Below are 22,241 nucleotides of genomic sequence, written 5' to 3' on the forward strand. Positions count from 1 at the left end.
GTTCCAAATGGTGACTCTGGTTGAAGAGTACCTCAAGTTCAAAGTGGACACTCAAATATCACTCATCAGAAACACTAAGGTCAGTCCAGTTCAATTAAATATTGAGCATATTCGTTTGAGAATGCGTTGTGGGTTTCGCAAATTGGATCCATTTAATCTGGTCTAGTTTGTTATTTAATAGTGAGTGTTAATAATTTTTTTTCTTTATACAAAAAAATAAAAAAAACGAAAATGAAAGGAATCTTTTCTGACTGTGAAATAATTAATCATGGTGTACCTCAAAGAATACATTTCGACGACCAATTTTTCGTTTATGTAAACAATTTTACAAATAACAATCACAATAAAAAAATCCAAATTGCAGATGATATCATTATCGCCTGCTGTAAGAACAAAAGCAATAGTCTAGATGAAAAAATGGAACCGTCTTAAAAGAAAAAGAAAAATAGGTAGACATGAACAAATTAACCACATAAATACAAACATATTTGTTTACTCAAAAAATTTGAATTGAGTTCCTTTTCTTATAAAGGGAGCAATTTCAAAACTCAGACCCCTTGTAGTTGATATGGAATTCAAATTTGCAGAAAGTTGGTTTTTGGCGTTCAACTGAAGATAACTGCGGAGAAATCGTCTTGTATAGTATCCTTAATCATTTTTATAGGAGATTAACTTCCCCTTAACGCACTTATTCCCTCATTTAAATCGCGTTGGCAGTCACACCAGTCTTTTGCATCAATTTTCTGACAAATGTATTTGAAAAAAAGGACAAATCATCAATAGGCAGATCGGTCTCAGCATTACGTGTTTTTCTTACGTAAATTATGCATAGCTAGAGATCTTTCGATACAGTGAAAATTTAACAACTGAGCATTTTTAGACAAAATTCACTAGTTAAGTTTGATTATGATATAAGCAATTAAAATTGAGGAAATATAAAATCATCCAAATTGAGTCTCCAATAAAACTCCCGAAAAAACCAGTTCAAATTCAAGCCGAACTCGAAAAAAAGCTTGAAAAATACGGGGCAAAAATTTGCTTGGCAAAAATTAAATTTCAAATTGAAAATCTAAGCCAACACGGCAAGAAATCATTTCACGACTTGAAAGCAATCAATATAAGAATAACAGAGAAGTTATTTTTCGAAAGGAACCAAAACACAAAGTTGGAGTAAAAAGTTGTTCTACCAGTTTACAAATTACAATTATAAAATTTTGCATTGTTTAATTTCTCTATTGTTACATAGTAATGATTCAAAACTCACGTGTTTCAAAAAATATTAGCGTGTTTTAATTATAACTATTGGGAGGTCAAAGAGAAGTTTGGTACAGAAGGGCAAGGAGAACGTTGATACAGAATATAGCGGAATTTTTTGTTTTGAAGGAAACATATGTACTTATAAAAAGAAAATTATCGTCAGGGCAAATAATTTCATCGGCACTAGTGAACATGTCTTTTTTTTATTTTATAGAAGTATTATTACTGGTCAATTAAAATTGAGAAAATGTTAATTGACTGTTTTTTTTTACTGTTTTTTGCTCAACAAGTCTTCCATGCTTTAAAAAATGATATGAATGTAAAAGTAAATCTGCTCAGAAGTTGCATTAAGCCGAAAGAAAAAAAATACCTTTTTCCTTTAGGTATGTGATAGATTCATAACAATAAATTACAGTGTTTTAAATTTCTTAACCAATCAGATTGGTTAAGAATTCTAAATTTTGGTACGTCTAATTGTTGAGACGCCATTACTTTCATCAAATTACAACTCACCATGCGCTATATAGTATATATTGAATGTAGGGATCTAACTGAAGCTGTTTATTTGTGCTCCTATAAAAAAAGTTAAGATTTAAAAAATATTTTTTTTGTAAACCAATAGTAATTTATTCTGAAGAAGCACATAATTGTTATAAAATTTTGCTTTAACGTCGGCATAAGTTTTTTGTCGGTCAACTGGGCTCTTCTCAAAAGTTTTCAAGGAATGCAGTAGGATGCAGGAAGTGAAATTCACGCAAATGAAAGGGCGGGCTATATATAATTGGATTGAACTGGAGCGCTGTTTTTTTTAAAGATATGTTATCTTTTTTTTTTACGAATTTTTGATTTCAATTGGACTGACTTAAAAATAAAAAGCAAATTATTTGCAATGAGGATTTTTTCACAAATTGCTGCTATACTAGAGCAAAAATTTCTTGTTTTCAAAGTGAATAATTTGATAAATGTGACAAAGCGATTTTTGAATTTACTGTTTTGTCTTACGACTTTTTCATGATTGCTGCTAAAACTTCAAAGCTCTGCAATATTTTTCGATTTTTTTGTCTCATAACCTGGTATCATCAATTACTGGCCAATTTTTTTGTAAAACAACAACCCATCTAATTAAATTATTGGAATTTTGATTAATTGGTTAACAAAAATGCAGAGAAGAGAAAATTGGTCAAGGAAAAGAGATTAAATGAAACGAAAATTTTTAGATTAAATGAAGAGATTAAATGAAAAAAAATGAATAAGAAGTTGTTGTCAATTTTGTACGGGAAGAGAAAACTGATTTTTAGTCGTCAAGAAAAGCTGCAAAACTGATGTCACAAATTGCTTCATTGACTAAATGAGTTTATCGCTGTGTGACTAAGTTGTTCGAACGACTCACAATGTTTGGAAAAAAGTAAAAAAGTAGAAATTGGTAAGATTTTTTCTGTAGCAGAATTTTGGAGCTAAAATTGTTCAAAAAGACTGATTTAACAACAGATAGATTAAAATTTGGCTCGAATTAGTACTTAATTTTAAATTTGCTTTCTTTTAAAGTTGCAGATATGAACCACAAATTCCTCAAAACAACTAAAATACCCTCTACGTCTTACTGGCGTGCCATTCAATAACAACTCATAACTTTCCACGAGGAATAAGCCAATAAGGCAAAATAGGACTAACAAAAAGCGGATTTGGATGCACCCTTTATTTTGTCATTCGGTAGTAATCGTAAAACATTGATAGTTGCTAAAAATGATCGATAAATTCAAAAACGAGCGGAAAAAGTAGATTTAATGGTTGCTAAATATCACTATGATGAAAATCAAACAAGAAAATTTAGCAAAAATTTTTTCAGTTTGACAAGAATTTGCAGAAAAATAAAGAACCTTTTTGTTTTTAGAGACTGTTGTTATAATTTTCAACGCCCAGAACTGTTCATTACAATTGTTTGATTCGTTCTCTTTGACCATTCAGTGTTTGTCTCTTCTATCTTTGATTATGGAAATTCAAAACATAGCAGTAACTTTTTTCATTATTGCAAAACTCGGCGATAAATTTGTTTTTAATTCATAAAACCTAGGCTTGTTGATCCAAATAACGTTTTATTCTTTTTCTCTCAATCTGATAACCTGGGGAATACCCTTGTAAACAATTTCTTTTGCTCAGCTTGATCTCAAATAAGCAAACTAGCTCAAAAGTTAAAACTCATCTTAAGTGATGGCGCATTGAGAGCGAAGTTTTTCTCTGTGACTGTTTTGTCTGAATTGTTTGGAAAGTTTGTATTGGTCAACTTTTTTCCTACCATGACCTTCTGTCATTTTTTAATGATTCTGTTGTTTACTGCTCTGAATTTTAGAATTCAAGAAGAAGCAGAAAAAACAAAGAAGAAGGTTGCTCACACATTACGATTCAGTGCCCCCATCTAAAATGCGCCACTCGATCACCTTTACCTCTTTATAGTACTTCAGTTGTAGTGTATAACATGCTGGAAAGTATCAAAAGTCGGCTTTTGAAATTGACTTGAGAATTTTCAGAAACCATATCGGCTATTTTTATCAGTACTGCGCTCAAAACTGCCTCTGATCAGACTCAAGTACACTCGAAATTGCCTCTGATCAGACCTTCTAGACTCTAAACAGACTATGATCAGAACTTTCAGACCGAAGTGACCTCTGACCGCACCCAGACCATGATCCAGAGTACTATGCGCTCGAACTGCTTTCCAGACCCTGTTTTTTTGTTCTGGGAACACACGGGTGTGCGTTTGGGTCGGTCTGATCATAGCTCAATTTTCGTCTGGACCTCAACCTGGGTGGTTCTTCAGTTTTATGTTAAGACATGTAAAAATGGCCATACAAAGAAGTGTGGGACAAAGAAAATATTTGTCACTTGACCATTCTTTTAACGCCCAATTCCCATTTTTGGAATCTTGCGACAAACATTGTAACTTAGATTCCACAGAGTGAAAGTAAAATATTTCAAATGTAATGTCTTTAAATCATCTCCCTGGTTCCAGTACAATGCACAAATATTTGGCTAACATTCATCTGACCATGTGATTTTTACCATTGTTTTTTGTGTATACCAAGCTATATTTTTTTCAGGGTCAGCGAGTAACACGATCTCAATGACCCTTCGAAAACAAATAATTATTGACAGTAGGCACAAATATTTGCATTCTGTGTTCTTTTATCGTTAAAACTTGAAACATGTATGTTCAGTGCAGTAAATTATTACAGGAAATTTACTACAGTAAATTTTTTTCTCAGAAAATTGTTTCCCGGTTAGTCCATTATTTTTCCTAATAAAATTAAGTATGGAACTAAAAATCCTGCAAAAAATTCGGTGAAAATCTGGCTTAAAATAGTTCGCTTCTTCAAGAAACAACTAATTAACGAAACATTTTGTTCAATTGTCTCTATTAATAGTTTACATGCCACATTTAAGAAAAACTTAGAGGGAATTGTCAGAAAATGAGCCAAAATTTGAATTTTTTTAATCAAAGGAGTGAACTTCTGATGTGGCGACAGATTAAGTGAGGGCTGTACAATAAACAAAAAGGAAAACATTAAGACATTTTTTCATAAAGGAAAACCAGTAAAAGAGGTATTTTTAGAGGGAAAAAAAGTCAGAATTGGTGTTTTTATGTATGTGTTTTCATGGCTGTGAATAGCCTAATTCTGTTAATGTACAAAATATCACATAAAAAACAATTGTCTTACTTTTGAGTAGGCCTTAAACCGCAAGTTATGACGGGCCTTCACCAATGTCATCTCAAATTGGAGTCGGCACGGGCCTTCCTATCCATTTTTAAGTGAAATTAACCGGCATCGTTTAACCCAACAATATCTATCCACGAACAAAACAAAATTTACAGATTATATTGTACACGCTTGTTGTACAAGAGAAAGTCTTGTTAATGAGTCAAGAGAAAAAATCAAGCGTGGTGGTTGATTATACGCGATTAGTCGTTTACTTGTTCAATGTATTCGCTTGGCGAATAGAAAACATAACTTAGAAGAACTGAATTTAAGTGCTTACTCTTGAATCATTCTTTCCGGAAGTTCAGGAAAGAATGATAAACTTATCAACAGAAATATGATTGGACGCTAGAAATGAAAATAAATGAACAACTAAAATGTTTACATCAAAATTTGAACAGTATTAACTCTGGAGATGTTGAAACGTATGAACATTATATGAATGAAAACGCTACAGACAAAAAAAAATTATAGTTAGAGGACAAAATGAGCTATAACCATAAACAGAAATTAGCGACGGAATGATGGGTTAGATTGGTATCACTGGTACCTGTGTACCACATATCCCCTCTTGCAAAATTAGGTAAAAACATGTACAAGTTAGCGGCCAATAAAAAATGTGCTTGTAATAATTATGGATATATTGCCGAGTTTGTAGGAATTAAGAAATTATCTGAGTCGGAATCCAATGAGAGTTCTTGCACTTATAATTTGGGAGACATAGATTTGTATCGCTGGAGTTTTTTGCGGTGTGATAACCTAATTCGAAATGCGTGTCTTGAGTAGGATTTCGCTCTTCGAGTGTTTGTATACATTCAATCAGTGAAGTTCATTGATTGGCTGGCTCAAATGCCGACGTGCTACACTGGGAGAATGATGGTAATTGTTGAAGTTTACTGGAGTTTTGTTTCTTCTTTGGCACAGCTATTAGTGCTAGGCACGAAACAGCTAACTCGTCTGTTCTGTTTCGGGCTCTTTACGCACTCATTTGCTTCGTATTGGCTATTGGATCGACGTTTTGTATTTTTTAGAGGTCTTGTGGCTCTCGATTGGCGACGGTCTTGGAGGGGTTAACGGTTTCACCGGCATCCGTACGCATAGAGCGCGTTGAACTTTCATTTTAATCAATTAAACTGCAATAGCGTCATCAGGTTGGCTGCAGTCCCCTTCTAGTTTTCGTCTAATATTGCAAACAAGTTAGAAAATTTGTCCTCAGCTGTTTTGCCGGTTATTGTTTTTGGTCTGCGATCCACATAAACTTTCAGTGGTGTATCTTTTTGGACCTTTGAAACGAATTTGGGCATATCTGATTTTCTGACCGTTACCACCGTCGTTCCTGGTTCTTTGATTACGATGGCGCAATCGTCTTCTTGACCACTGTTTCTATTAGGCGCTCAACTAAGCCTATAGCTCTGTGATTCTTGATTGGTGCCGCGTTTACGTCAAAATAATGTTTTTTCACAAACTTGCTGATTTGCTCGCCTAATTGGCGTCTAGCTTGATCTTACCGATTTCGACGTGGTACGTTGGGTTGTAGAATTTAAATTTTTGCATCTTTTTAGGCTATTCGCGCTGACGTGTTCAAATATTTTTGTGGTGATGAATTTAGAAATGCAATCAATACAGGTTAAAAAAATATTTCTTGGTTTCTTGCATCATAAAAGGGGCCGCAAAAATTGGTCTGTTTTTCCTCGTTTGGACCATTAAAAGGTTCAATAGCATGACAATTTGTTGAAGGAACAATAGGCTTTAAATTTTTACCTATATTTATATGAGGTGCTTGTTTAGATGTTTTGGAGAGCATATCACGGTTCATATATGGCCACCAGGCATGGATGTCCATATGTGCCACACCCCAGTTTCCGGGGTGAGTACTGTGTATTACGTCGGTGTCAGCGTCTTTGATTGCTTGCAGGAATGCCAAGCGGTTATCAATGTAGAAGCCACCTGTCTTCAAGTGCAGGTCCCTCTAGGAGCTATGGGTTTAGGGGCTAATTTTTTTGCATCGCTTCTCCTTAAAATTAAATACGCAATCTTGGATCTCTTTGAGGATTGCATCTTTTGTTGTTAGGCTGGCTAGGAGTCTGTTGGTAAAAATTCTGCCTAGAGCAAAACTAAATGCATCTGCGTATATCTCCGCTGATGTGTTTGGTGTTGTCTGGTGCGCAGGTGGCGTATGGTTTAGGGGAAACTGTTGTATGAGGCAATTGAGCTATCTGATGTTTGCCTTCTTTGGCAAAATGAGCTCTAGCTGGGCTGTTCTAATGGTTCTTTTTGGCATCTCTATTAGATTATTGAATGGACTAGCAATTTTTTCAGAAATGTTAGTTTGAATATCTGACTTTTTGTGGCAATAAAATTGGTGAAATGATCTTGTTCAGGAACTTTGCTTAACTTACTTGCCTGCTCTATTTAAGGAAATAATTGATCTGGTTTTTGCTTTTTTTTGCAGAAGTGAATCAGTGTTTTTCGAACAATCTGATTGTTAATTAGTTCAGTTGAACTGAGTGATTGGCTGCTTGCGTGTAATTGAGGCACATTTTGATCAAAAAGAGAATTATTAAGCAGGAACAGTGTCGCACCGTATTTCATCAAATCGGCTTTTTCAACTATGAAATGCTCATCATACTGGGTAACGTCATGTGCTATTTCATAAAGTTGCCGGGAAATGCATTCGTGTAAGCCCATTTGTGTGCCTGGCAAATGTTGGATTTCAAAGTTGAAGGGTAATTGCCTATCGACGCAACGTATGAGACTACTAATGGTTGATTTATTGGAGCGGTTCTCCTAAATCCTCAGAATTAGGGTGCGGTGGTCTGTCAGAACTTAACTTCTGACCATAAAGATAAAATTTGAAATGCCCTATGGCCTATGCATCCCTCATAGTTCCAAATCGTTTACGTTGTGCCGTGTTTCATCAGAAGTTAGGCGACGAGATGTAAATGCGACCATTTTCCACCTTTCATGATCCAATTGTTCGAGCAGGGCGCCCGGGCGTTTTCTTGAGGCGTTGCATTGTACTCTCATGATATTGGTTGTAATGTCTATTTTTAATTTATTCTACCAATTTAGTCTTTATTTCTTCAAAGTGGATGATATAATTGTCCGTCCATTGGAATTTTTGCAATTTTTTTTAATAGTGGTCTGAGTGGGTGAACATAGTATGGCTAAAATTGGTATGAATTTGCTATGATGATGAATTGAACCAAGAAAATATCTAAGCTTTTTTGGAGTATTGGATGCTTTTAGCTTTAGGATGGCGTTGAGCTTCAATTCAAAGGGTTTTATTCCACCTTTTGTAAACTTTTATCCGAGTCATTCAGTTTCAATTATTTCTGAAACGCCAATTCGAAATATTTTTACTTAAATTTTTCCTGTCTTTTTTTTAAAGGCATCTGCTGACTAATATCATGTGCTCTTCTAACGTTCCGCAGCTCATGGTGAGTATATGGTCCGAAAAATAAATGTTGTCCAAAAAACACGTGTTAGTTATTGCTATGAGTGTTGTATCAATTGCCTTTTGAAATTCCGCTACACACCCGTGAGTCAGTAGAATCTTGTTCTGAAACGGTGTGTTTTGGTTATTTTGTCAATAGGGATGTTAAATTTGCAGTGCCGTACTATTTCGGGGTGTAAGTTGAGCTGGCTAGAAGCCTACTTTAATTATTCTGTTGTAAAGAATTAATCATTTTGCTTGGCATTTACGCTTAAATTTTTTTGAAGTTTATTAACTCAGACTATCTATATAGGGCATCTGGTTTTTTTGGTATTGATTAATTTAGACTTTAAATCGAGTGCTAATTTAAAGGAGCTGTGCTTTTTTTTACTGTGATGACAGTTTGTGAAAAAACTTTTTGTTAGAACAAGCAAAAAATTTTTCAATGCGTCTTTTTTTCTAGTAGGGGTTCTAGTTCCTTTTTTAATTTTGCCTTGTAAATTTAGAGGAACCCTTCTTCCTTTTTGACAACAAGCATGGTACTTGTTGTGGAATTAAGATTGTACTGTGTGGTTCTTTTACTTACCAGTTCTGCTGGTTAGATGGAGGAATTCTTCAGCTTCAAAAAATTTGGAGGGTTGATGTAATTAACTATTTTGTCACAAGTTTGTTGTTTTTTTATGTATATTCCAATATGTCAAACAGATCTCGTGCGTATAGTGTTCACACTTCATTCTCTACTACCACGAACTGTTCAGTTGTTGCGCTCCAGTTATTACTCTCGACTGGTACACTTAGAGTTCCAGGGGCTTTATTTGGTTCATTTGAGAAGCTTTTCATGTCTGTTCTCTTATCCATTTTGACCCATTTTGCCTCTTGCAATTATCTATGATTGATAATGCAAGATTTTTTGTTACTATTGAACAGAGAATTCCTACTAGTTGATCAGAGAGAGTCTAATAATGGTGTTACCTGGTTGTGTCCAATTTTGGCTTTTATGTTTCGCGGTGCAATTTTGTCTTTGCCTTCATTCGTTATCAATGCGGTTTATCATTTCATCCGGTGAACTCTAGTCTGAATTGTACTTTGTATTGTAGTTTTGCACATTGATGACTGTTTCTTCAACAATGTCGTTGTTGTTTTCGATTTTTTTGTACGTTTCCGTTATTATTTCTTTGCTTAGATTTTTGCCACTCTTCTGCAAAGTGGTTAATTATTCCCTTTATGTAGCGCTTTTTATTCAGAGCAATACAGCTTTGTTTATGATATGGGTGCCACCCTTGAAAAAAATTTTGACATCAGGTTGTTTAATTTCGCTTAGTGAAATTAATGTTGTTTTATTGTTGACCATTCGCAGTGCGATAGACATTGAAGTTTTGAGCCTTGTTTTTTGTAAGTTGAGTGCTGCTCTTTTTTCTCAATAAATTATGTACTCGAATTTCCATATTTATTGTCGTTTGCAGTGCTTCATTTGGTTCAGTTGTTGCGCGGAGCATATTGCATTGTATTGCAGTGTCTAAGATATTTGTGGTGAATATGTTTCATACGATTGTTTCCTCATTGTCTTTAAAACTACAGTTCTTTGCCATTTCTTTGAGTGCGCTTTAGTATTTCTCTGTACTTTCTCTTTTTTTGTTTTATTGGAAACAAATGATACCTATCGAAAGTGATGTTGCGGTGTCTCACGAAGGCTCCTTCTATCCTTGTCCGCCATTCGATTGCTGTTCACTCGTATATCACTGCGTGGGGCTCCTTTTGGTTTAAAGTACGTATACGCTCTGAGCCAATGCTCAAATACAAAAGAATAACGCAATTTTTAGTCACAAGGATCCCATGGTCGGTCGCAACATAGTATTCATCCATCTGCTGCTTTCTGGAATTTTAGTTCCCACGGTAATTTTAGCCGCGCTTTTCCAGATTTTCTCTCCCTTTCGATTACCTCTGTTGGGTAGTCGATTGGTTGTTCGCAAGGCGTTTTATGTGTTAGGGTTACGTCATCCGGTTTTGGTCTGAGTAGGACGTCCATAGCGACGCCGTCTTTGGCTAGGATTGCAATTTTTCATGTTTGCGCCACTTTTTGCAATGTAGTGCTGGTTAGATTGATGCCTTTTTCCAAAAAGAGTCGATTGCTAATGTTGGTTTCCGAGATCCTGCTGACTGCGCCATGTTGTACACGCCTGTTTTACGAAAAGAATTGGCGGGGTGAATCAGGTGGTTTACTTGATTATGCTGAATTGCGGAGCGAAACAAGCTGAAAGAATCTAATAGGACTGGATGAATTAACACTGTGCTGATTCGCGGGGCGAATAGGGCTCATGTTTAATTCTGAGCGTGTTATCAACAGCGGTGCGTTTATGCTAGTTAACATATTCATTTTATCCTTTGGCGAATAGAAAACATAACTTGGAAGAATTGAATTCAAGTGCTTGCTACGGAAGTTCCGGAATGAGTTGTTAACTTATCAACAGAAATGCGATCAGACACCAGACATGAATAAAAAGGGACTAACTAAAATAGTTACATCAAAATTTGAACAGGCTTAACTTGGAGAAGTTGCATGATATTGAACAGTATATGAATGAAAACGCCACAGACATAAACAAATTTTTGTTAGAGGGCCAAATGAACTAAAACTATAAAAAGAAATTAGCATCTCAATTGTTGGTTACAATGGTATCACTGGTACCTGTGTACCACAGAATAACAAGAAAAAATTTGTTGCTCACTTGTGACATAAAGGGAGCTATTGAAAAGTTGAAACTCGTTTCTATTCATACTGTGTTTATTGACCGTGGTCTTGTTTGTTCATAATTTCAACTCTAATAACCTTAAATATTGGAAAAGAAAAATTAAGACCTCTATCATTTTAGTACTGCGCTGATATAAAACTCAGATTTCAAAAATTGTTGAAGAAACTTTCCGTAATTCACCGTAATGTGTGAAACAAAAATGTATTGTATACAAGTAATTCGGACAAGAAAAGATCTGTGACAGTTGCCAAAGTTGTTTGGTGGAGTTTGACACTTTTTCTCATGTAGGTCTGCAAGTTAAATTCTATGGAGTACTTTTTCTTGGCAAGCATTATTATTGGTTTTTTTTCTGTGACTTTCGGCATTGTTTCAATCAATTACTAACTCGATACGCCAAAAAAAGTAGTCAAATATACAAATATCATTGAAAATTCTTTCTGTTTCAGGCCACGTTTCCGAGTGTGACAATATGCAATTCAAACATGGCGCGGAAGAGTATGATATCGAAGGTCTCTCAATACGAGGGGCTGGCATATCTGGACTTTGATTTGGCTTCCAAAGTGGCCGGAGACGATGAGTTGATTCAAGAACTATGTCCTTTAGGATCCACTGCATGTCCAAACAACAAACCAGTGAGTAATTTGCATTTGGATGAAACGGTTGTTTCTGCGCATTTGCAGCGGAACATCATTAGATCACAGTGGCCTGTTCTCAGTTGCCCTTTTTCTCATTGTAGTCCACATTTCAGATTTGTTTTTATGAGAAGCATTACTCTTTTTGGCGGGCACTATTTGATAAGGAAGCCAGAACATTATTACTATAAAAAACTAACGATAGTCTTGATCGGTTTAAATAAAAAAGAAACAGTCAGATAATTGAGTGCAGGGGGTTAAAAATTTGAGTGCACTTAAAAAAATAACTTGAACTAAGACCTGGTTGTCATCTATGTACTAAAAACATATGACAAAATTTTTTACTTGCTGATTTGTCATTTTTAAAATCGTATTTACAAAGGAAGGTTCAAGAAAAAGCAACAAATAAATTTTTTCGAAGCGTAGATCAATTGTTTCGTCACAAGTTTTCGATTAGCGCAATACAGACACATTGTTGTTTTTATATTTTTATCTACTCTGTTTAATTCATTATCATTCAAGAAAAATTTCAAGTGACTAACTACACTTCGTCTCTTAATATTTGTTGTCAACAATTTGAGTACTTCGTATAAATGCAACTCTTTTGCTGCAAATAGCGTATATTTTCTCCTTAGGTCGCTTACTGAGTTGAATTTTCTCTTTTTGAAAAATATTTTTGTTAGAAGTTTTATTTTCGAGTCTATCAATGAAATATCTGACAAGACAAAATTTCCATTAAATAGTACACAATATTGCACTACCAGTTAACATAGCATTTAAAACCTGAACCATATGATTTCTACTAAAAAATTTCTCAGTCTATAGAACAATTCGCTCAACTTTATTAGTTTTTGCTTTAAAAAGGATGCTGATTTCAAATGTAGAAAATGTTGTCATGTTTAAACGTTTTGGCGTAATTAGAAACCTTAGGGCTGAGAATTAGTAATATAAGTCATGACGTCACAATGATATGTCTACCTGGTGCTCAGCTTGAAAACAAACCTGGTGCTCAGTGCGACAGCATCAACAACAAACCAAGATTTTTTATCCAAAGTTTATACCAAGATCAACAAAGGATGTTATTCTCTCGGATAGTTTATACAAAAAAGTACAGGCAAAATATCCGAGCCCAAGTACAGCTATACACTCCTATCCTTCAGCAAAAGTTCAAAACTTTTCCAATATTGTCGAACAAAACAACGGTTATCACAAGACTGAAATTCTTATTATACATTTTGGACATAACAATATTGATTCGGGAAATAGCGGTTTTGAACCAGCTAGTATTTTAATGGAAACTGCGTCGGAAATTATAAAGAAACAGTCACCACTCAAAGTTGCACTTTGCAAAATTCCACTAGTTAAAGATGGTTTTTTTGGTCGCACCAAAAATAACGAAAACATAGACAAATTTAATGAAACGTTAGAAAATGTTGCAACGGAGTTGAGTGGCGATTTTGAGATTGACGTTGTTTTTTTTTGAATAATATACTGGAAACAAAAGATATCAGCAATGATGGTGTACACACATCAGTCACTCATGGTATAGCTAATATTGTCAGAAACATTCAAATTTTCTACGTGCATCTTGGGCTTACGGTGTCAGAAACTGAATTAAAACCGAGAATCATCAACCGGAACTTTGGAAAAAATTTTGATCACTATGATAACAAAAATTTTTTTGGTTTCCATCCAAAACAAACTTTTTTACCTTCAACTCAATATAAATTTGGCAGATGGTTTGTTGAAACAATGCGACTTGTTTTGATTTTTTTAAATTTTCAGTATTCTTATGGGAAGAGAAAATCATACTGAAATTCATAAGCGGACATTTGAAAACTATTTTTCCATCAAACCTAATGTTTGTTATTTTTTTTAAAACAGTTGATTAACATATTTTTGTTTTTTTCCTAAAACTCTTAGTTTTTTGTTCACTTGTACGTCTCTTGCTGACAGGGGACATTGGATTGAACCCCGGGACCTCATCTGGAAAAATTGATTGAGTATTCAAGATACTTAAAAACAGAGGATCAAGCCACTCGCCTTCATTTTACCTTATTCGTTGTCAAATCTTGAAGAAAATTTCTGAAGAGTTTTCAAACTTTTTGCGAACAGCTCCCATTAATACGTTTGTCGCTGTAACTGAAACCTGGTTGGACACTCATTTTAATATTTCAACAGCATCGCATACTTTCTTTGGGAAATGTAGATAAACAATGTAGACAAAACAAGTGCCTCAAAGGGCGGAGGAGTAGGTATTTTTGTACCGAAAATCTTACCGCTGATATTGAATCAAGAATTGAAACGGTTGATGAGAGTTTTTTCGAATCCATTTGCGTTGAAATAACTGACCCTCTGACTGAAAAATTACTTGTTGACGTCTGTTATTGCCCAAACAAAAGTCTTGGTGAGTATATTCTTGATCACTTAAGTACCGAATTATCGGGGGCATATAGCGTTACAGAAAACGTTATTTTGCTGGGAGATTAAAACTTGAATTATCTGATAAAGACAGAAAAAATAATCTAGACTTTTTGACGTCAAATTTAGGATTAGAAATTGTTAACCTAGAGGATGCAACCAGATATACTGATAAAATATTAACACTTATTGATCACTGTTTGGTGTCGAAAGATCAGATAATACAATATCACACCGACATTTTCTTGTTATCTTCGAATCAAAGCTCTCATTGAATTCTGAGATTGACACCACAATAACGATGAGAAATTTTCCACTTTTCTCACGCTCTAACTCTAACAGAGATCTTGCCCTCGCCGAATGCTGTAGAATCTAACAATGTGACAATGGCAACGATATGTTTGATATTTTTAAAAAAATTTTGAAAAACACGCACCAATTCAGAATGTTAAAAAAAGAGGAGAAAAATTTAAGGGTTCTAAGCCCTGGTTAACACAAGAATTGAAGCATTTGATTGCCCAAAAACATTTTTTGTTCAATAAATGGAAAAAAATTCCTGACAACGAGACGTACAAAGAATTTAAGCGCATAAGAAACTTAGTTAATAGGAGACTTAGGGAGCCGCACAACCATTTTTGCATCAATGGCTTCCTAAAACAAGTAAGGAACATAAGAAATTAACTAAACAGAAGACCAGTCCGAGTGAAAAAAGTGTCAAGATTGATGAAATCAGATTAGACAGTGGTGAAATTTCAAGGGAACCAAAAATTATTGTCAATTCTCTAAATAGATCATTTGCTAATCTAGGTGTTTTCAAAGGTTCGGATATTGCTTGTAAATACCCTGATAAACTAATGTACCTGTATTTGCATTCAGAACTGTGACTAGAAAAAAACTTTATTCAGTCATTGACTCGCTTGGCGATAACAGAGCAGCAGGACCTGGTGAAATCTCAATTTGACTCATAAAATCTTGCAAATTAGCTACAGGCGTACATCTACAGTTTGCTTTAAATGAGTGCATAAAGGAGAAAATTCTCCCAACAAAAATGAAATTAGCATATGTAACACCAATTTTAAAAAAGGTGATAAATTAGAAAGCACAAATTATAGACCAATTTCTGTAGCTCCAATTTTTTTTGCAAAACTCCTTGAGCTCCTCCTTCTGACTCAGATGATGGAGTTCATTGATAGGCATAAAATTATAAATAAAGAACAATTCGGATTTCAGAGAAAAAAGTTTTAGAACTGGTGGAAACAGTTTCCGCTAATTTAGATCAAAGCAAAGAAGAAACTGTTGCTATTTTTCTAGACCTTGCAAAAGCGTTTAATTCGATTTCGCATAACATTTTCCTTAAAAAAATGAAATGTAAAACTTAATAGCATTTTCTCTGATTGTGAAACTGTGGATCACGGTGTGCCACAAGGAACTGTTTTAGAACCACTCATTTTCCATTTGTTTTAGTGCCACAAGGAACTGTTTTAGAACCACTCAATTTTCACAGAAAAGCAGCTTACATGGAAAAGTCACGGAAATATTACAAAAAACAGAAGAGTATGTAGAGATGAACAAACTAACTTTGAATACAAACAAAACCGAATTAGTCTTTTTCTTGCGCGATAATTCTGATTTCGGATCTATTTTCTCCGAAATTGGAGTTTTCAAAACACAAAAAAGTTGCAGATGTCTTGGTATTCAAATTGACAGGAATCTTTGTTTCGATGAGCAGCTGAATAAAACCTTGAAAAAGATGGCTCATGCTATAAGATCATTTTACCTTATAAGACATCAAATTCCCCTGAACGCGCGCATTCTTCTTTTAAAATCACTTGTCCTTTCACACTTATCATTTTCGGCAATCTTTTCTCAAAATTTATCTGCAAAAACCTAAAACGCTTTAACCGACAGATTAACTGGCGTATAAAGGTGTCCTTTCTTCGCAAAAAATATGACAAAGCGAGAGGGTTGCTAATCCAGACAAAGACCCTACTAGCTGAGCTAATAATAGCAAAAATGTCGCTAATCAAATTTCATTGTGATATCGCTAGGCCAGAAAATTCTGAAAGTTTTCACGATTATCTGAGTCTTCATCAAAATACTCGAACAAAACAATTCAAAATTAGACAAAATGCCAAAACCAGCTATGGAATGAATTCGATTGTTCGTCAATGTGTATAAAATTGGAATAGGTTACCACAGTGGCTTCGGTTGGCAAAAAAGAAAACGTTTTTAAGAAAACGTTGAATGATTTCTTGCTCTCACAACTTGAAAGAAATCCTTTGAATAGTAACGTAGGAGCTTTTAAAAGTTATTTTTATTTTTAGGAAGAAAACAATCGAAAGGAAATTTTATAATGTGATTCTTTAAGAAATTTGTTGATGTTTATTATATTATTTTGTTTGAATGATCTTTTTTTTGTTTCCAGTATATTTAACCGTATGGTTATAATTTTAGTTTACTTGTTGCAAAAAAAAATGAAGACGAACAGTTTTTGTTCAGAACTGGTGCATTCCGCGATCATTCATCTGCGATGGATATGATGAATGTGATGATGGCTGGGACGAAGGCGCTCCACGCTGTAAGCTCACAATCCATACTTACCTTTCTATCACTCTCTATGATAACAACATTGGCTTGACTTAAAAATGAATTCACTACACACTAAGCTCACAATCAATCCTTTTAACATAACAACAGTTGCATAACTTATAAATTAAATAACTAGTTCCCCATTCATTACTACAAAAATTCGAAAAAAGTGGCAAACACGCTCGTGCGTGTATTTTTTTTAAAGAGCCAGATTTCTACAATGCCAGATTCTAAAGTGCCAGATTTTCCTATACACAACGGCCGAATTTAAAACTTGCAAGTTAAGCCTTTCAAGCTTTATCGTTGACTCGACAGTGATGTTAAAAAGTAACGCTACAAAAATCGCTCAACGGTGCTCGACGAGTGTCATATTTTCTCAGTGACCTCATCAGAGTCACGTAAAGTGTACATAAAACTGCTCTGCAGTTAAAGACGTTCTGTCATTTATTTTCTCCACTGTTGCTGTATGAAAAGTGACGAGTAAAGAATAGAGATTGAAATTCGTGAAATAAATAGCAACGAATTGGTGCAAGTTATATGGTGGCGTGATAGCCGAGAGGTAAGGTGTGTGATTTACACGCCAATGATTGAGAGTTCAATCCCCTGCCTCCGTGAAGCTGTCTGTGTGAGGATGAGCTCTTACTTAACGATAGCTTCAGGTTGACCATAGCCTGACCAATGTTGCCTGTAAAGATGGTACCACGTGAAAGTTTCAGACGCAAAAAAAGTGGCCATAGTCACCAAAAAAGAGCAATGATGCTCATAAAAAGAACAGTCTGAAATGTGGGTAATAATAAGAAAAAGGGCAGCTGAAAACAGGCTACTGTAGGCCTAATGCTGTTCCGCTGCGATTACGCAGGAAACAAAATTATTAAGTTATTCAACTGTTTTAATCACATCGAGATTGACTAAAAAACACCAGAAAGTTGGGTTTTTTTAAATAAACTGGGCTTTGTACTCGGAGCTGGATGACTTCCCGGAAAACGAGCAAACGTGGTGTAAAACACATACGATTGTCCGCGAAAATAAAGTCAAATTTGTATTTAATTGGATCAATATTTAGAAGTTGTACAGAAGAAAAATTATTTCTCAGCACAATTTGGCACGAACAACTAATAGAACATTTCCAATCTAATGGTTGCACTGAAACTCAAAATTAATTGGAGATGTAGAAAAAAGTATCTCTGAATAGAAAAATAAACCAATGTGTTCTCCTTTTAATTTACTATAGTCTCTTCAATCCTCTTAAGCGGAAAAGTCAGAGTTCAATAAAAGTGCCTAAAAAAGCCTCAGGCGATAAAAAAATCCCCTTATTCGAAAAAAAAAATGCATATCATGTTCTCATTGTCATTGAAATATACGGTATGAACGTAACAGCCGTTTTTTGTTGTTTTTAAATTTTATTCAGCAGTCAAAGCACTTCAAATTTTTAAAGCAAAGTACGGCACTTCTTAAATCAAATTCTTTTCTAATAACTGGATTAGAAAAATTTAGCTGGATGATTTCGGAAACCGTCGGAAGTAATTTTTAATGAGAATCAGCCAACTATGTTGAGGTAATACAGCTGATACCATAAGCTATGTAAGTATCTATATACACTATTATTAAACTATTCGTTATTAAACTATTAAGGCAAAAAAGAATTGATCAAATTGAAAAAAAACAACACCTGATAATGTTCTCATTAAAATCTTCTAAGAGGTACAACTGCAAACAAAATTTTTTTGATCAAAATTTTTGAAGGGGTTTTCCGAGGTTAACGTTATAAATTTTTTTCATTATGATAGACAAAACAATTAGAACGAGGTTTAGAAAAAGGAAAGAGAAAGGAAACAAAGAACTCAGAAATCTAAATAATTCTGAGTTTTTAACAATATTTATTGAATCTTATCTCTCAGAATTTAATCTTTCAGCTAAAAATCTTGCTTAAAATTATCTTCTCCTTCTTTGATAACGCAGAAAACAGACAGAACACTAAAAACACAATTAAAGCGCAGATAAGCAGAAACTTAAACCAAATGAAACATTTAAACCAAAGTTTTTTTTTGAAATTTTTCGATAATCAATTGAGTAAATTATGGACTACAAAGTATAATATCTATCTGCCTATATCTGCTTCATTCCAAAAAAAGTACTCATTAAGCATTCGAACTAACAAAACTGCAGAGAAGGCACAAAGAAAAGAATATCACAATTGACGATGGAAGTCAACAGTTGCCTAGCTTTTAGCAGTTTTCTTCAACAAATTGAAATTGATACTTGTCAGTTTCACAGGTCAGCAAAGCCTCCAAAAATGATAGTTTCAACCAAAATCTATTCGGATACTGCATGAAACTGCGAAAATTTCAAAAATTTAGATTTCAAAACCTCATATCGTATTAAAATATCAAAATAGTCCTCAACTACATCAAAGAGTCTAACGGAAGCTTGAGTTGGTCAAAACAGTTTCTAGATTTTCCATTACTTTTTAGTCGACTCAAAACAATAATGAATAAAAAACACCTTCTCTTCCTTCTGTTTTCCTTCTGTCTTCCATCTTTACGTGGGGGGACTGAATTCTGCATCATGTTTCATATTCGGTTTAACATGAAACATAACTGGAAGGCTCTGGGATTGGTTCAATGTAAGAACTTAACTTAAACCACAGTCAACTGCTGAGTGAACTATGGACATACTTAAACTTATGAAATAATTCTCGATTTCTTTAAACAAAATTTGCTCCATTAATTCCCACCCGGGATGACCCTTTTTAGATACCATATCAAAGACCATATAGGGTTCCATCAAGATCAAGGCAAAATTACTTGTATGGTCTTGCTATGGTTGTAATGGTTTTTATGTTTATGGTTTTGGATGTGGTCTTTTTTTGGTTTTTGCTGTTTTTGAAGTTCTTTTTACCAAGAAAGTGATGCAAAATTCTATTTATGTCTATGGTTTTCTATGGGCCAGATATCTGTGGTTTTTTGTATGAAATCTAAGTCACCATCAATTTTTTGTTTGCAGCCTTCTTTTCTTTTGTCTTTTTTCTCTATGAAGTTAATTGAGTTTCCTTCAGCCATAAAAAAACGGATGCTCAATTTTTATATTTATGGTCTTTTATGGGCCATAGATTTCTGTGGTCTCGGATATGGAATCTAACTCCCCATAAAACAGTTTTTCATTTTTTCATAAGAAAATCAAATTTTGTCACATTGTGCTTAATATGCGATCCAAAATACGTCATATGAGACCTTGTTTTGTTTTTTGTATGGTCTTTGATATGGCATCTAAGATACCATACGCACCATAAATGACTTTTGTATAGTATTTAAGATGGGTTTATGGTCGTCAGCCCGGGCAAATGGCCGAGATTTAAAAATTACTAAAAAATTTGCTATTCTCATTTATTAGAGAGACCATAGTTAGCAGATGCGAAATAAATAATTCGTTTCTTTTTGCGCAAATAATAATTATCATTGCCTGATAAGAGATGGGACCAGCCAGTACAATTCTTATATACAATTATAAAGGCCTAGACATGCCAATTATTGTTGGTGTTACTGGACGGGAGAAAGACAACAGTTCCAGAAGATGTTTTTCAGATGAATGTCACAAGTGGTTAGAACACAACCCAGATGATTACTGCTTGAGAGGCTACATTAAGTGCAGCAGCCATCAACCTGTGTGTGCCAAACCATGTGACGGTGTAATCGAATGTGAGGACGGATTGGACGAGTCCCACGAGGACATGGGGTAAGAAGTTGTTTTCCCAATCACCGCACACCGACCGTCATAAAACAGAGCTAGATGACACACCCGAGGCAGACCTAAATTGTCATGATCAAATTTGACTGAGCATTTACCTTTAACTAAATTAATTCCGTATCGCTATGTTGATACATCGAAATCGCCCCCTCCCCCCTGATTACCCCCAAGCTTTTGTAAGAGTAGGGGGGTGATTATCTCTGGGGGGTAAAATGATGTAAGATTAGGGGTAATGGGGGATTTTTAGTTTTTACCCCCCCCCCCCCCCCACCAAAGTTACAATCCAAAAGATGCAAGATTAGGAGGTATTTTAGGGGGGTAAAACGATGTAAGATAAGGGCTGTAATAGAGAATAGATTCATATAGATGGACCGTCAAAAATTGGGCAGGCATGGATGTTTTGGAGGCTACGGAGAACCGGCTGAGGGTTGCGAGGTTGAGGATTCAAGACTGATAGTCTTCGAGTATGGTGGCCTAAAACAATGTAAGATTAGGTCGTCCAAGAGGGGATACCCCTAAATACCCCCTACTCTTGCATCATTTATCATTTTACCCCCCCCCCCCCCCCCCCCCCAATTACCCTCGATAACCCCCATTACCCCCCAAAAATGTAAAAGTTATCTTACAAGATAAGCGCCGGAGCTCGACTAGCCTGGTAATAAGACACTGGTTGAGGGGTCGACTTATGAAAACACCAATAATGGGTATGAAGAGACCGTGGCCGACCAGTTTCGGGTATGAAAAGACCATGGGCCGACCTATATGAGGCGTGGTCGACGATCGAGCATTTCAAATCAGGCTTTAGTCGCATTTGCATATGTCAAGTAACCCAAGTTTTTTTTTGTTTGCTCAGGTGTTTAGAAAACCACATTTGTGGAGAGAGTTTGAACGCAACGAGAGATGAGCAAAACTTCACTTCTGAGAATTATAATGAACATGAGCCTTACTTCAAACAGAGAAACTGTACATGGAACATTATCGCTGAAAGTAAGTGACCGATAAAGTTCAGGAGAGATATAATTTTTTTGGTGTAACCGTCTGTGAAAAAGCGAACACACTAATAAACTATTGCCTGTTCTTGCACTGATTATGGTTTACTCAGCCTAAAAAAGCAACTAACTGTTACAATGATTCAATCTATATACACACTAAATAAAGTTCAGGTAAATTTACCTGAAAAAATGCCTTAACTTACCTGAAACGTTCAGGTAGTTTTGCCTCAACTTAACTTACCTTAACTTGCCTCAACTTTACCTGAAAATTACCTGAAAAATTAAGGTGTAAATTAACTGCGTTAAGGTAAATTTACCTGAACTTTTTTTAGTGTGTATAGTTTTAAAGAGTGTACGGTATACTCCTCCCACCACTCACACGCACACACCCAACCAATCACGTAATTAAGGGTCCACAACAGATAGAAAATTTAATTGATCAATTTGTCTATTAATGTAGGTTCATCATGATAGGTATTGCTGACAAATCACTGAATTGAACTTTTAATTAATAACGTGCATAACGCATGGAACGTATAAACATCAAGATAACAAACCTAGGTGTTGAGATTAGAGCGGTCAAACAAATTAATTGTTTGTTGAACGGCAAATTTGATGATGATTATAAAGAATTTTTTGTCTAGTCACTAATCAGTGCAACGCCAGTC

General features: G+C 35.0%; 1 protein-coding gene across 1 annotated transcript in view; it reads left to right on the forward strand.

Annotated features, from left to right (window-relative positions):
- Position 1: 1 nt before the first annotated feature.
- Positions 2-22,241, forward strand: part of LOC142343088 (uncharacterized) — a gene marked incomplete at its 5' end in the record, with an annotated part of 86,263 nt that continues 64,023 nt past the window's right edge. Inside the window, 5 exons of the mRNA XM_075394775.1 lie at positions 2-79; positions 11,642-11,827; positions 16,748-16,826; positions 20,419-20,569; positions 21,435-21,568. Coding sequence (XP_075250890.1) covers positions 2-79; positions 11,642-11,827; positions 16,748-16,826; positions 20,419-20,569; positions 21,435-21,568 — 628 coding nt within the window. The remainder of the gene's footprint in view (positions 80-11,641; positions 11,828-16,747; positions 16,827-20,418; positions 20,570-21,434; positions 21,569-22,241) is intronic.

Source organism: Convolutriloba macropyga, chromosome 7 (genome assembly GCF_964194025.1).
Source record: "Convolutriloba macropyga chromosome 7, txConMacr16.3, whole genome shotgun sequence".
NCBI classification, from domain to species: Eukaryota; Metazoa; Xenacoelomorpha; order Acoela; family Convolutidae; genus Convolutriloba; species Convolutriloba macropyga.